The 15252-nt window shown below is 44.6% G+C and overlaps 1 protein-coding gene across 2 annotated transcripts in view; it reads left to right on the top strand.

Moving 5' to 3' along the window:
- PARP10 (poly(ADP-ribose) polymerase family member 10) overlaps nt 1–7678 on the top strand; it is a 227371-nt gene extending 219693 nt beyond the window's left edge. For both annotated transcript variants that reach the window (XM_069221161.1, XM_069221160.1), the window contains exon 11: nt 6149–7678. In XM_069221161.1, coding sequence (XP_069077262.1) covers nt 6149–6438 — 290 coding nt within the window. In that variant the 3' untranslated portion in view covers nt 6439–7678. The remainder of the gene's footprint in view (nt 1–6148) is intronic.
- Nucleotides 7679–15252: the final 7574 nt, after the last annotated feature.

The raw sequence follows: 15252 nt of genomic DNA on the forward strand, positions 1-15252 counted from the left end.
GGACCTCAATGTTACTTCATTCCTGGATGCTGTTTTGTAAGAACCTCCGGGGCTGGGACAGCCTCCTATTTTTACATAATAGGTACAGTAGTCTTTTACAAAGTGATTTTGTTGCCCTGACCGGACTACATACTTCCAAATTACACCAACAAGCTACTAGAGAAACTCTTGCACACAGTGGGAGTTCTTTCTCGCACCAAGATCTAAATGGAAAAATGTACCCAGTAAGTATAAGACGGGGTCATTATATGGAAGACCTTCATTTATACAATGGGGCTGCCCAACCATCAGTGGTGAATGACTGGCTTTTTGGTTCCACAGAGGATCCTGCCCATTTCCTCAGGCTTTAGCCATTTGACTGGCACTTCTGTACTGGCCCCTGGTAGCAGTTTCTCTGGCCCCAGCCACTGGAGCTACTTTGAATTGCTGGTGTAAGGCCCTGCATGGGAAAGCATTTTGGCCCACGATACCCCTAGGACATGGCAAGTGGCTGTGGGGTCTCCTGGCCCACCTGCCTTAAGAACCTGAGACATTAATGGTATCTAAACACTATGCAATATTTGGGCAGTTTGATCTTATAAAGACATTTGGAGAGCGTACAGATGAATTTCAGATCCAAGTCCTAGTTTTTCAGATACCTGCAGTTGCAACAGCCCTGAAATGAACTAAGTTGAGCTAGTGACACTAACAGAATGTAACCCTACCTTGGGTAAACATGCGTTTCATCAATCTGCCCTTTTTAATAATGAGCACTTTGAGAGACTGTCTGCTCAGAAAGTAACCTAGCACACCTAGATGATGAGGAATGGAGATAGGCATTGATATCCCTCCCATGAGTTAACAATCTTGACCCAGCAGCTTCGACTTGTCCAGGTTAGATTTCTACATACTGTCTCCAGTTTAAACCCAAGAGAAACTGTGGTGGAGGGGCAGATACAATTATATGACTTGTCAAAATGTCATTCAGAAACGGAAGGGTTTCTTCACATGATCTAGGCTTGATCTGCAACTCAGCCTTCTTGGCTGCGAGTAAGGTTAGATTCTCTGAAGTCGTGCACGCCTTGTAGCGTACACCCAAGATGGGACTCTATACATGGATGGGAGGGTACCCGTGGCATGCAGACTCATGCGGGTCTGGATTTTCTCCTGGCTAAGTGTGACCAAGTATCACCCTTCATGAAATAGCTGTGGGCGTAGATTATTATGTTCAGACTGAGAAGGTCCTATTCAGGGAACTGGATGCCCCGCCAGCCACAAGAACATACGGGACCCATGGTAGGAACAGTCTGGCTAGACTGTGTAAGATATCAGATGTGTGTTATCCTGTCCTATACATCACATCACATGTAGCTGTTGTTTCTATCTGAACTGTGTTGTCTTCTGACTGGCTTTGTTATCCCTGTATGATTATCTGCACGAATCGCTGCCTTACTTGAGTACTTCTTACTTTAACTTTGTTATTTAAGTAGCTGAATCTTGTAGCATTTCTTCCCAGTACACTTCTGACCAAGGCTCGTCTATCCAGAACTCCTCAGGCTGGACCGCGTTTCTTCTGAGTGACTCGGGTTGGGTTACCTGATCTTTCAAAGAGGCCTGAGGCTGATACTCCGAGCTTTTCAGACTGGGGCATATTTCTATGCTATCAATCAATCAAACTACAGGATCGTACTCACCACTTTATCCCTGGAATATAAGAGGCTATATACCCATCTACTCATTAATTTCAGGTGGCTGCCAGTGGTCCCCCATGTTCTGATGGCCCAATGTCTATCTAATCACTAACCTAACCTGGAAGCCCGTCTATATGTGGATGCCGGTCACTTGTTCTCCAAGAGAATAATTTCCATCAGCTCATCAGTCTAAGGTGTATTCAGGGCCACTAGAATTATCTGGTAGGGTGAGGACTAAATTATGCGGCAGGGTTGATGAAGTTATGTGGCAGTGTTAACTAAATTATGCAGCAATAAAATGTTAATTATGCAGCATAATATGGCAGAGTTTGTGATAGTATTACGTCATTATTTTGTAATTTTTACACATGGAAACGCTGTCTGTGCAATGCTTTCATCTTATTGGTACCAGTTTAACATCCCAACAGAATTGTAAGCAATTGAAAGATGACCAGACAACCTTTTCTGAGGGCCTTTCACTGCGCAGTAACACATGGTACCACATTTCTATTTACTGCTGATTGTTAACCTAGAAACAAAAATATTTCTTGTTAAAATCTGCAGTTTATGCAGCAGATGATGAATTGTGGCATGTGCGGCTAATCCAGAATAATGCGGAGAATGGTGTAACCTCACTCATAATTCTTGTGGCCCTGGTTGTATTCCTGTCCCTTATGCACGGATTGGCTGATGTACTACTCTAATGAATGCGATTCCCTTCTAGTCCTATACACTGACACTGTGGATGTTTGTCCCCTGTAATCGGTCAGGCAGATCTGTGGATGTTTGTCCCCTGTAATTGGACAAGCAGATACTGTGGATGTTTGTCCCCTGTAATCAGACAGGCAGGTATTAAGGATGTTTGTCCCTGTAATCGAACAAGCAGATCCTGAGAATGTTTGTCCCCTGTAATTGACAAGGAGATACTGTGGATGTTTGTCCCCTGTAATTGAACAAGCAGATCCTGAGGATGTTTTTTCCTGTAATCAAAAAGGGTAAGACTGAGGAAGCTTGTAATCGAACAGGAAGATACTAAGGACATCATCCCATGTAAACCAGCAATACTCGTGTGTAGCATGTCCGTTGCATGTAATCAAAAAGCTGAATACTGAGGACATTCGTCCCATGTAAGCGGACAGTTACTGAAGGCGTCCACTCTGTGTAATCGGACAGAGGGATATTGAGGATGTGTGTCCCGTATAATCGGACCCGACTGATGCTGAGGATGGCCATGCCCTATAATTGTTTAGGTTTATATCCATCTTATTTATCTTAAATGCGTTGATTCGTTCATTTGAAGGCCACTTTTAAATGTCCTGAGGCCAGGAGTTAGGCTTCCTAAGGGGATAGAACTATTGTTTAATCATTCTCTGGCAGGTGGACAATATTTGCAGTCCTCGCAGCCAAGTCACTTGCTTTGAAGTCCGATAGACTTCCAGATACAAGATGTTAAAATGTTGATTTTCATTACAAGTACCTTCCACGTTGTATTAACTAACACAGATCATCACAGTAAGCGTTTGTAGTAGCCTTTTGTGCATTTTAAAATAAACCTGAAATGAAGTATATCCAATCATTTAATTCTTAGCAGAAATGGCAAGTTTACAGTGACTTCATTTACTAGGCGTATTTTTGTTTTGTAAGTTAACAAATTTTGTAGGTTTTTTGGAGTCCTAGTAAGCAAGGGTGTCTCGCACACATTGTGGAATTGAATAACGGGTGGCGGGAGGAACCCGCAGTTGCACCCTATGTTGAGTTGAGATGTGCCTGGTCCATGTGCCTGCTCTGCTAAGGCATGACTCGCTTCACGGGCCAGTGTACACAAGGCATAAACCTGGGCAGTTTACACAGGCCACCATCTCTACCTACAGGTGGTCTCTGTTGATGAAGTTATGTGCAGTTTTTAAATGTACATTACGGAATAAGCGTAGACCTCAGTTCGAGGAGATCTCCAGGCCAAACTAGCCATAACACTTGATGCTTGGTGACCGTTGCGGCTTCCCTAGTGAGGCCTGTTACGGTGCTGCTGTTATCCAGTTGTGATTGCTCGTTCTGAAGTGCACCGGCAGCCAAAGGGCAAACCACTCAGCCACTGCTTCTAGAAAAACTATTTGCTCAGAATGGACTAGGTCAGTTAGGTATTCCCTTTTCTCTCCCTTCTAGACAGTAGTATAGTATAATAAGTTAAAAGGCAAACAAATTGGATCGAATTTTTTGGTGTGTGGATGACACGCTGCTCTGCTTTATGACTTGTGATTTAAGTAGATTGACCTATAATCAATGCAAGCTGGTGGTTGTTGTGTGACTATTCTAAAGTTAGCCTTCTTATGGAGCAGTATTTCTTTAACCATCCAGATGACTTGGTCATCAGATTTCTGCTCATCTAACCTAGGCATGTGTCCCACATTGGTCAAACAAGTGTAGAGACTTAGGAGCCCATATAGACGACTGCTCTATGAACATCAGGTCCATGCAATGGCAAAGCTCTGTTTTTGTTAATTCTGCATCCTGAGGAAACTGCTATTCATTCACACCTTGCATTGTCCTAAATGCTATTGTGCTCTGATCGCGATCATGAAAGCTCCCAGGTAAAATTGTCAAACTTAATAAGGTAGAATGTAAAACGATGGGTACATCTCTGCACTCCTTTGGTTGGTGCAAGGAAGGTCCTAAACTGACTCGCGATGCACCCAGCTGTCTTGTTCTTGTTGTGGGATCTGATCTCATGAATTTATTGCCTTTAAATCACATTTGCAAAAGAGAGTGGGCTTTCTTAGATGTTTCAGCCAAACTTTGGAGTTTTTTTACCTTAGAAAATTGTATTCACCAAAGATCACTCTAATTTCAAACATCTCAAGGCGTGCTTCTTTCCTTCTATGTGTCTGAATCCAAGAGTGTTGATCTGGCAGCAGCAGCACCTAAGCACTATTATGCGACGACAACCATGCACTTTACCAATAGACTCCTGTAACCTATGATGGATAGAGCCCTAGACAAGGTTTCTGGTGTGCATTTGAAGGTCCATCAGGTCCCAGAGTGCTCAAACTGTTGCGGTTACTTATGATCTTCGCTATTACAAAGGGCAGTATGTGGCTGTTTGTGGTCATTTCTGGACCGGGGCTGCTGTTAATGACTTCGGGGAGTTGAAAAACCATCGCTCCTAAAGCATGGAAAGACCTGCCCCTACACATAAGAGCCTCCTCATTTCTTGAATTCTGCAAGAAGCTGAAGACTTGGCTTTTTGGTTAGTCCTGTTGGACCCTAGGTGTGCCTAGACTGACAGCTGCTCCTGGGTGATAGTGTGCTCTACAACTCTGCATAACATATCAGGTTCTTGTGGGTGTACTCTTTAAAAAAAAAAAAATAATAATAATAATATGGCGGCTCCAAAACAATAGAATACTTGACTCTCCAAGAATTGCTGGTCAATCAGTTGAGGCTATTGCTGTAGGTGATATAGGTTCGATAACGGCAATACTGTAAAACAAGTAAGCACACACAGTAAGTGTTAACATCCAGACATCCCTCTCCAGTAAAGAAGTATCTGTAGTTTGGAAATTATCTCCAAAGAAAGCCAGAAGTAGTCTAATAACCTCTTAGAACGGAACCAGAAATCCAAACTATGGGATCTAGCAAAATGCCACAACCCATCTTTAATAGCCAGGGATATCCTATGTGTGAGGTGTGCAAGTCTTGAGGAAACCTTTGGGGGGCTGGGGTTTCTCCAAGGTAAACCCTGGCAGGGTTGTTGCTATAAGTGTATCTTTTCCTGTCTGACCTTTCTCCTAGATGTAACTCTTAGCAGCAGGAATGTGCTAAAAGCTTAGAGGTTGTACCCCTTGTTGTGTGTCTGTCAAACACCACACTCAAAACCACTCACACTGGAAAGAAGACTCCATCCAAAAAAAAAGACGATCTGGCTTGGCTAGGAGTTCTGGAAGTTGATTCAAAGGCATGAGGTGTGCAAGTAAACCAGAACTGGTGGGGATTCTGTTTGACAGTGTGTACCCAAACTTCAAGTGCCAGTTGGGTGTGCCAACGGTGACATGCATCAGTGTTCATGGTGCCAAGTGTGCTGCAAACCAACGGTTGGCACCCAATGATGACATTTTCAAGGGTGTGCATCTTGAACTTGACTTTTCACAACCCAGGTGTTCCAGTGTGATGGTCACCATGGATCTGCCCACTCTCACGCTTTTCTCCATCTAACCTCGCTCTTCTCTCTCCTTTCTCTCTCTCCTCTGATACCAGCCTCCAACATAGTGCTACCGGTTTGTAGCTACTTCCTTGCTAAACTATGTTGTATATTGTGCAGATTTTGCAGCTCCAGGTTGTTATTGGTAGTAGTTCTGCAACATCTTGCATTTTTTTTTTTTTTTTTTACTAAAGTGAGGTCAATGTACTGAGGTAGTGGAGCTGCTTCGTTTTTAAAATATATTCTTATCTGAACTAAATGTCTTTTTTCTCTTTCTCTACAGCTACCCGGTATGGACAAGGCGTCTATTTTGCGGTCCAGTCTGTGTTGTCAGTGTTGGATTTCTACTCCCCTCGTAATACAGAGGGAAATAAGTGTGTTTTTGTAGTGAAGACACTGACTGGCGATTATACCACTGGCACACAGGATATGAAAGTGCCCCCAATAAAGGACACAACAGGACCCATCCGGTATGACAGTCTTGTAGATGATGTGAAGAATCCTACAATATTTGTCATTTTTAATGACACCCAGGCATACCCACAGTACCTTATCACCTGCAGGAAGAACTAGAGTCCTGGAGCAGGTGTGCAAAACCTGTGATGTGAAACACAGGAGGAGAGGACCCATGAGTACCTTCTCACCCTCCCTGAGACTGTACTCATCCAGTGCTAGGCAGTGTCTAATCATACAGTCCTTTAATACAGACCATGCCCAAGCGTAGAAGTTGTACATGGCAGTGTAAAGGACCTCTGTCCTAAATGGAATATTTGAGCATCCAGCACACACGTTCACATATCTGGGACACACGCACCACCACAGTACATCCCCTCAGAACCATGACTGCACTCACACATCTAGTGCCAGACCCTATAGAACCCAGCTGATGCTCTCTAGATGTAGTACATGGCGGCACCAACTTCATCTATGGTTTTTGCCCGTTCCTTCTCTTTCTGAGACCTGCTATATGATAGCACCCAGCACAGCCCCAGTTGGATGGACTTCCTGACAAGCCCCCATTCCTGGGACCCTCCATATGATAGCACTTGGCACAACAACCCGCCCATCTGCCACAAACCAATTCCCACACGCTCTGCCCCATAGGCAGCTGGATATGAAAGAGCACTTATTACACAAATCCTCAGAGCTGGTACCCGGCATGTTCACCCAAAAAGCATTTAGTACATAATCTGCGCCGACAAAGTACCCATGGGCTTCATATCACTGTCTTCAAACACCCATCCAACCTATGCAAAGCGTAGGACAGTACTCTCCCTAACAACTTAATATATGGCATTCCCCACCGCCCAACCAGTTATGGATACCAACATAAAAAACTACAATATGAACCTGCATCCAAGAAATACAGAACATGCAAGCACCTACCTGTAAAGAACAATGCAGCAGCCTCTACGGTCCTCTGGAATCAAGAACAAAGTGCCTGTTATTACCAGAAACTTAACTACAAACATTACCCCTAGGACATAATATAGTCAAGATGTAACAAGACTGCAAGATCTAATAGCACTGACAATCCCCAGTAGCCAGCAACAGAAGAGCACTGACAATCAAGGCAACTAACAGCATCCTTGGCCTCCAGGACTTGAGAGGGCCATAGTAACCACTTCTGCAAACCCATACGACATAGTAGCACCGACTTGGATAAAGGCTTGGGACTCTGTATTTTTCTTTTCCCTGCTGCAGTCGCGCAATGGAAGCCGTGAGAGTTGGATCTCATGGCAGATAACAAAATGCTTATTTGTTTCTTTCACTATGAATGTTCAATAAAGGCCTGATTGATGTTTTGTTTAAATCCTCTGATGTCTCTGTGTTCGTTGTGGTTGCCGGTACTTGAGGAGGCAGCCTTGAGTTAATTTAGTGCATACTAGACGAGTTTATTTTATTTTGGACTCGCTTAAGCCAGTGGAAGACCCTGATATAGCAATATTTTGTGCATATTTTGTATTTAAGTAGACAGTGGTTGTTCCCAATCTTTTTGGAAATTCACACAAACATTAAATTGATCATTGGTGGCTCATCTGTATACGTTAGTGCTCCTTTTGCCACAATGGTGCACTTAATGATACAAGTGGATAAGCTAAGATTACAATGTCTATCCTTCCTTTCCACTGAGCAGTATCTAACTAATGAGGTTTCTTTTATAGTAGATGTGCACAATGTAGCTTTAGAAATGAAAGTAGTTACTTTAATATCACGCTGGACGTGGCTGCCTCATGTGTTCACACAGTGGTCTACATAGAAGTGTGCTACACCCTAATGCCGGACAAAAATACACAACCACATGGGCCGTCAAAGTTTTACAGAAAGCACCTATTCTCCAGTATTAAGTCTTTCATAGATTCACATGCTTGAATCATTCCCCGTCATCGAGGTGGGAGTTCCCGGTACCATAACAAGTAGTGTACATTATACTGACAGGTTTTAAAAAGGAATGCAAAGTTCAATTTAACAGCCTATCCATATCCTTTGCTAAAAAAAAAAGGCAAAAGCTATGCACTGACCAATCAGGCGACACACCCTCTAGAACCCTCAACACAGAGGCTCCAGTTCCTCAGGTCTTCTACCACATGTCAGGTGATGGGAGTCTCCCTGAGCTCTGCTCAGTTTACTCTTCAGAACAGCTAACTTCAACTGAATACTTCTCAGGTAAGCTTTAAATTTAATTTTATTACAGCCTGGGACAATCTGACTATGTCGGGATCTACAAGAAAGGGCCTGTTTAAGCCACGTAACACCTGTGGCAAAAAAGACTTTACTCAGAAGACCCTCACAGAGTGTGTATTTATTGTCTCTATCCAGAGCATAAGGTTGTGGATTGCAAAATGTGTAGAACTTTCTCACAGAAATCCCTAAAAGACAGATAAGGAAGACTACTTTTGTGGTTACAAAAACGTAAATCAAAGGAACATTCATTCTCTGAGGAAGAGAGTGATGACTCTTCGCAAAGTGAGAAATCCCACAAGAGGGAAATATCTTTGGGAGTGGAGCCTTCAAAGCCCCACACAAAAAAAGCACTTAAAAAAATATCATGGAAAAGAGATAGTGCCACATAAGAAATCTTTCTCTGGGTCTCTTCTGAGCCTTCAACACCGGCTACTAGAGAAAGTTCTGTCAAGAACATTTTAAAAACACTTTCTTATACATCAAAAATGATTTCTGATAAATCTAAAATGTAATCACCGTCGATGAGTCTCGTCGAAGATATCGTCGACATCAACCACCATAATGCTGATGTTCACAACGGCGGCATCGCCTATGATAATATCCTCATCTCCATTGTCGTCAACGACCTTTGTATCCTGTAATATTATGACAAAGCCTTCGTCGACTAAGAAAAAGAAGCTGCTACCGTTGATGAGCTCAGCGACTAACGGTACAGCTACAGTGACACCTTTTCCATCGATGATGCTGTCGACGATGATTACCAAGAAGAAACCAACGACTACATCATTCAATAAGCCGTTGTTGATTAAACCACCATCGTCAAGGCCTTCGGTGACTATAGTATTATCATCACCGTCGACAAATGTGTCCATAACAACCACATCGTCTTTGACACCATTGATGCCTGATACCGGCCTGCCCCCTGCAGAGCAACTATTACGGCCAGAGCACACCTCACCAAGTAAAGTCACCCCATTTCCTCCACATCATCTGTTAGGTGACGAATCGGAGGACGAAGGACCTTTTGGAGTAGCGCACAGCCCCTCCGAGTTGCAAGTTAAGTACGAAAATGATGAACAAGATGATCCGTAATATCATACCAATGTTTACATGACTGAGAAGGTACAACAGATCTACAAGCCCAGCTCACCACATAATATACAGGACTAAACAATCCAGATGCCACAGGACTTGATGTTTAACCTGCAAGCAATGCTGCAGGACTACTATAAACACATTCCCTAACCTGCACAATCTGCTCCTCCATCGCAGTTTCAAATCCTGGCGTGATCACCTCTGCAAATGCCGCCGACTCGCCTTACTACATTATCCTTTTCAGGGATTCCGCTATCTACAATGTCATTAGTGGATCCGCCGTCAGACAACCAAGGTACATCACAGGATGAAGAAGGAGGAGAAATAAGAGACCAAGCCTCAATGGCTTCAGAGTGGGACAACTATGACATGCAGCCACCATCACCACCACAATCGCCTCCTGTTGACTCTCCACCAGACAATATTGGTGGTTTTCGTAGCATAATGAAGGGCACAGTGAAAAGGTTTCAGTAAACTCTAAACGGACAGACTGTTTTTTTAAATATGATTTAAAGGAACCCAGAGAGAAGTCAGTGAAAGCAATACCCATAAAAGATTTCATCTGGCAAGAGGGTATTCGTACTATGAAGAATCCAGCCACCATTTCAGCAGTCATGTTAAGACTAGACAAGAAATACAAACTACCAGACAGTGCGCCAGCTTGTTTAATAGGACATCAGAGGCCAGGCTGTTATAAGTCAAGCTGTCCAGGGGCGTTCCAGAATTCATCAGCACCCATCACAACACCACCTGATGGGGATGGACGCCGCCTCAATTGTATTGGGAAACAGTTCTCGAGAATCGCAGAGCTTACAGTTTGTGCAGCTAATTCTCTTGTGATTTGGGCAAGGTTCGACAGACATGTGGTTGGATATGTCGCAATACACAGATCTCCTTCCAGAAGATTCTAAATGGGAAGCCAAAAATATTCTCCAAGGAGGTCAAAAAGCGTCTGCAGAGATAATAGACTGTGTGATTGACATCTCTGCAACGCGTTTTCCTAGCTGACCGGAGCAGCTGTGCTCAGAAGACAAGCCTGGCTAAAAGGCGAAACCTTTAGGCCAGAGGTGCAAAGCAACATTTTGGACATGCCTTATGCTGGTGAGTTATTGGGAAAGCACATAGACTATGCCTTTCAAGCTATTAAAACCGATACTGATACAGCCAGATCATAGGGTACATGTAGGAAGTTAGCTCTGTATATACAATCTCAAAGTGAGAGATAGCGTTCACAGTGTCCAAGGGTTCCCCTTAGAGGTTGATAGTGGCAAAATTAGATCATTCTAATGCTCTATTTTGTGGTAGTGTGGTCGAGCAGTAGGCTTATCAGAGGGTAGTGTTAAGCATTTGTTGTACACACACAGGCAATAAATGAGGAACACACACTCAAAGACAATTCCAGGCCAATAGGTTTTTATATAGAAAAATATATTTTCCTAATTTATTTTAGAACCACAAGATTTGAAGTAAATACATAAAATGCAAGGTACTCCACATATTTAACTAAGGAACTTTGAATTAGAGCAGTAACATACACAGTATAGGTTCAAATGGCAATAAGCTATTTTAAAAGTGTACACTGCAAAAATCAACAGTTCCTGGGGGAGGTAAGTATTGGTTAGTTTCTCAGATAAGTAAAGCACTTACAAGTTCAGTTTCCTGGGCACAGACAACCCACCGTTGGGGGTTCAAGGCAACCCAAAAGTCACCACACGAGCAACACAGGGCCGGTCAGGTGCAGAGGTCAAAGGAGGGCCCAAAACCTAGGCGCCTATGGAGAACAGGGGTGCTCCGGTTTCAGTCTGCCAAAAGGTAAGTACCTGCGTCTTCTGAGGGCAGACCCAGGGTGGTTTTGTAGAGCACTGGGGGGACACAAACAGGCACACAAAACACACACTCAGCGGCACAGGGGCGGCCGGTGCAGTGTGCTTAGCAGGCGTCTGGTTTTCAATATAAGTCAATGGACCCGGGGGTCACTCTAGCGGTGCAGGCAGAGCACAGGGGGGCTTCTTGGGCCAGCCACCGACAGGGCTAGGCAGATGGTCACCTGATGGTCACTCCTGCACTGGAGGTCGATTCCTTTCGGTCCTGGGGGCTGCGGGTGTTGTGGTTTGTCCAGGCGTTGGGTTCTTTGTTCCAGGCAGTTGCGGTCAGGGGGAGCCTCTAGATCCTCTGTGCAAGCGTCGCTGTGGGTGTCCAGGGGGGTCACGAGGTCGCAGTCGCCTTGGAGTCCTCTCGGCACTGTTGATTCTCTGGAGCTTGAGCCAGGGGCGTTGGGTGCAGAGAGTGAAGTCTCGCGCTTCCGCAGGGAGGGAGGTCTTTGGAAGTTGCTAAAAAGTTGCAAGGTTGTTGCTGTTTTTTAACAGTGCCGCTGTTCTCGTGAGTTTCTTGGTCCTTTGGGTTCAGGGCAGTCCTCTGCGGCTTCAGAGGTCGCTGGTCCCTGTTGGATGCGTCGCTGTGCAGGTTCTTTGAGTTTGGAGACAGGCCAGTTATCGTCTCTGTCGGGCTTTCAGGTCAGCAGTCCTTCTTTGTGTAGGTTGCAGGAATCTGATTTCCTGGGTTCTGGTTCACCCCTAAATACTAAATTTAGGGGTGTGTTTAGGTCAGGAGGGCAGTAGCCAATGGCTACTGTCCTGGAGGGTGGCTACACCCTAATTGTGCCACCTCCCTGAGGGGAGGGGATGGGGGCACATCCCTAATCCTATTGGGGGAATCCTCCAATCTCAAGATGGAGGATTTCTAAAGGCAGGGGTCACCTCAGCTCAGGGCACCTTAGGGGCTGTCCTGACTGGTAGATGACTCTCCTTGTTTTTATCATTATCTCCTCCAGCCTTTCTGCCAAAGGTGGGGGCGGTGGCCTGAGGGGCGGGCATCTCCACTAGCTGGGATGCCCTGGGGTGCTGTAACAAAAGGCATGAGCCTTTGAGGCTCACCGCCAGGTATTACAGTTCCTGCAGGGGGAGGTGAGAAGCACCTTCACCCGGTACAGGCTTGGTTCCTGGCCACAGAGTGACAAAGGCACTCTCCCTGTGTGGCCAGCAACATGTCTGATGTGTGGCAGGCTGGTAAAACTAGTCAGCCCACACAGTCTGGTATGTTTTTAGGGGTTATCTCTAAGATGCCCTCTGGGTGTATTTCACAATAAAATGTACATTGGCATCAGTGTGCATTTATTGTGCTGAGAAGTTTGATACCAAATTTCCCAGATTTCAATGTAGCCAATATGGAACTGTGGAGTTAGTGTTCGACAAACTCCCAGACCATATACTCTTTATGGCTACCCTGCACTTACAATATCTAAGATTTGGCTTAGACACTGTAGGGGCATAGTGCTCATGCACATATGCCCTCAGCTGTGGTATAGTGCACCCTGCCTTAGGACTGTAAGGCCTGCTAGAGGGGTGACTTACCTATGTCACAGGCAGTGAGAGGAGGGCATGGCACCCTGAGGGGAGTGCCATGTTGACTTAGTCATTTTCTCCCCACCAGCACATACAAGCTGTGAGGCAGTGTGCATGTGCTGAGTGAGGGGTCCCTAGGGTGGCATAAGACATGCTGCAGCCCTTAGAGACCTTCCCTGGCAACAGGGCCCTTGGTACCAGGGGTACCAGTTACAAGGGACTTACCTGGATGCCAGGGTGTGCCAATTGTGGAAACAATGGTACATTTTAGGTGAAAGAACACTGGTGCTGGAGCCTGGTTAGCAGGGTCCCAGCACACTTCTCAGTAAAGTCAGCATCAGTATCAGGCAAAATGTGGGGGGTAACTGCAACAGGGAGCCATTTCTTTACAGTCAACAATTATTTTTTGCTGGTCGGATCTTATAATATTTTGTTACATGTTTTAAGGGATTTAGACGTTAATTCCATCATTAATGCCCAACCATTGGTAACAGAATTAGTTGGGCCTTCTCGGATAAGGAATGCAGGGTCATGGAGAAGGCTCCTGGCAGAAAGGGTCAAAGTGGATCTTGGGATAAGAGCTCAGACGAAATGGGCTAGTCAGGAGGGCATAGAGGTGTCAGGTGACTACTGGGAGATTATTAATCGCCTGAATTTCTCCGTGCTACGAAGGGCTAACTGGCATCGAATTATATTTTTTAGTAAATGGTTATTGTATCGAACCCCGCAAGCCCTATCTCGTATGGGGACTGGCCATCCTAATATGTGTTTTCGCTGCAAGGAACTAGGAGTGGCAGGTTGGATCCACATGATTGCGACATGCCGATGTATACAGTGATATTGGGAGGGTGTTTTTGCAATATTAACAACTATTGCGTTGGTATCCATATCTCCCAGCATTTGGTTAATGAGCTTGGGCTACGACCCCAAGGCAAGACTTTCTTCAGGATGGGAGAAGCTTGTATTTATAGCCGCTGCGGTTGCTAGGTCACTTTTGCTGAGAAATTGGCGTTCTGAATTACCTCCTACTAGTCAAGAGTGGTATAGTAAGATGGTGCAAGTTAGACTTCAGGAGATGAGATATGCTAGCAGAATAGGTAGTGTTAAAAAGTTCTCTCTGATCTGGGGGGATTATTTCTTAGATAATTTTGGCTGATTTTGTTCTTTTTGTTTCATTTTCTGAAAGTGGCAATGTATCTTGTTGTGTATTGATGTTTCTTTTCCTGATAATATATATATATTTTTTTTAAAGAATATTTTTTCCAAACCCTCAGTCGTCTGCCGAACAGATACTTCACAACTTAGACGTTTAAAGGTGTTTAAGATTCTTTTTGACATAGAACACACAATTTTGTAAATCAAACCAGACAATTGTCACTTATGGTCATTTCCAAAATGGCTTTCCAGCAACCAAGGCCCCAATCGGAAGATGGATTGCAGAAACCATTCAATTCTGCCATGCAAAGGCGGGTAAACCATTAGCTGATAGAGTGAAAGCTCACTCTATTTGCAGGTGTGTCGAGCCAGCAGACACACCTTCATGCAACAATAGTGCCTGGATGAAGCTGAAAAATCAGATGCTGCAGTGGGGCAAGCAGTTTTACGCCATCTATTCCAATAAGGTGAGCCATACTATAATTTATTTACCCACCATCCGCTTCTGATGTACATGCATATATTTGGTAATTGTAAACTGCTGACTACTCTGATTCAAGCATGTGAATCTATGAAAGATTCAATACTGGAGAAGAAAAAAGTTACTTACCTCTAACTGTAGGTTCGATGGCATGTGTAGCTTCAGATACACATGCTGTGCACTGTTCCTGCCATCTAGTGTTGGGCTCGGAGGGTTACAAGTTGTTTTTCTTCGAAGAAGTCTTTTCGAGTCACAGGACCAAGTGACTCCTCCCTTTCGGCTCCATTGCGCATGGGCGTCGACTCTATCTTAGGTTGTTTTCTTTCCGCCATCGTGTTTGGAGGTGATCCTCTTCGCTCCGTAATTCATATCAGGAAACTTAGAAAACCATCGAAAATTTTTTGGTATTGTTTACGTTCTGCACCGGTTTAGTTTCATCACATCAGCACTGAGATCAAGACCGCTTCGGCGGCCCTTCGGGGCTTCCGCACTTCACCAAGGCCTGGTAATCCCAACCATACCTGTAGTCGAAGACTAATGGACCAGACCCCCTTCCATTTCTGTCCTAAG

Source organism: Pleurodeles waltl, chromosome 2_2 (assembly GCF_031143425.1).
Source record: "Pleurodeles waltl isolate 20211129_DDA chromosome 2_2, aPleWal1.hap1.20221129, whole genome shotgun sequence".
Classification (NCBI taxonomy): Eukaryota; Metazoa; Chordata; class Amphibia; order Caudata; family Salamandridae; genus Pleurodeles; species Pleurodeles waltl.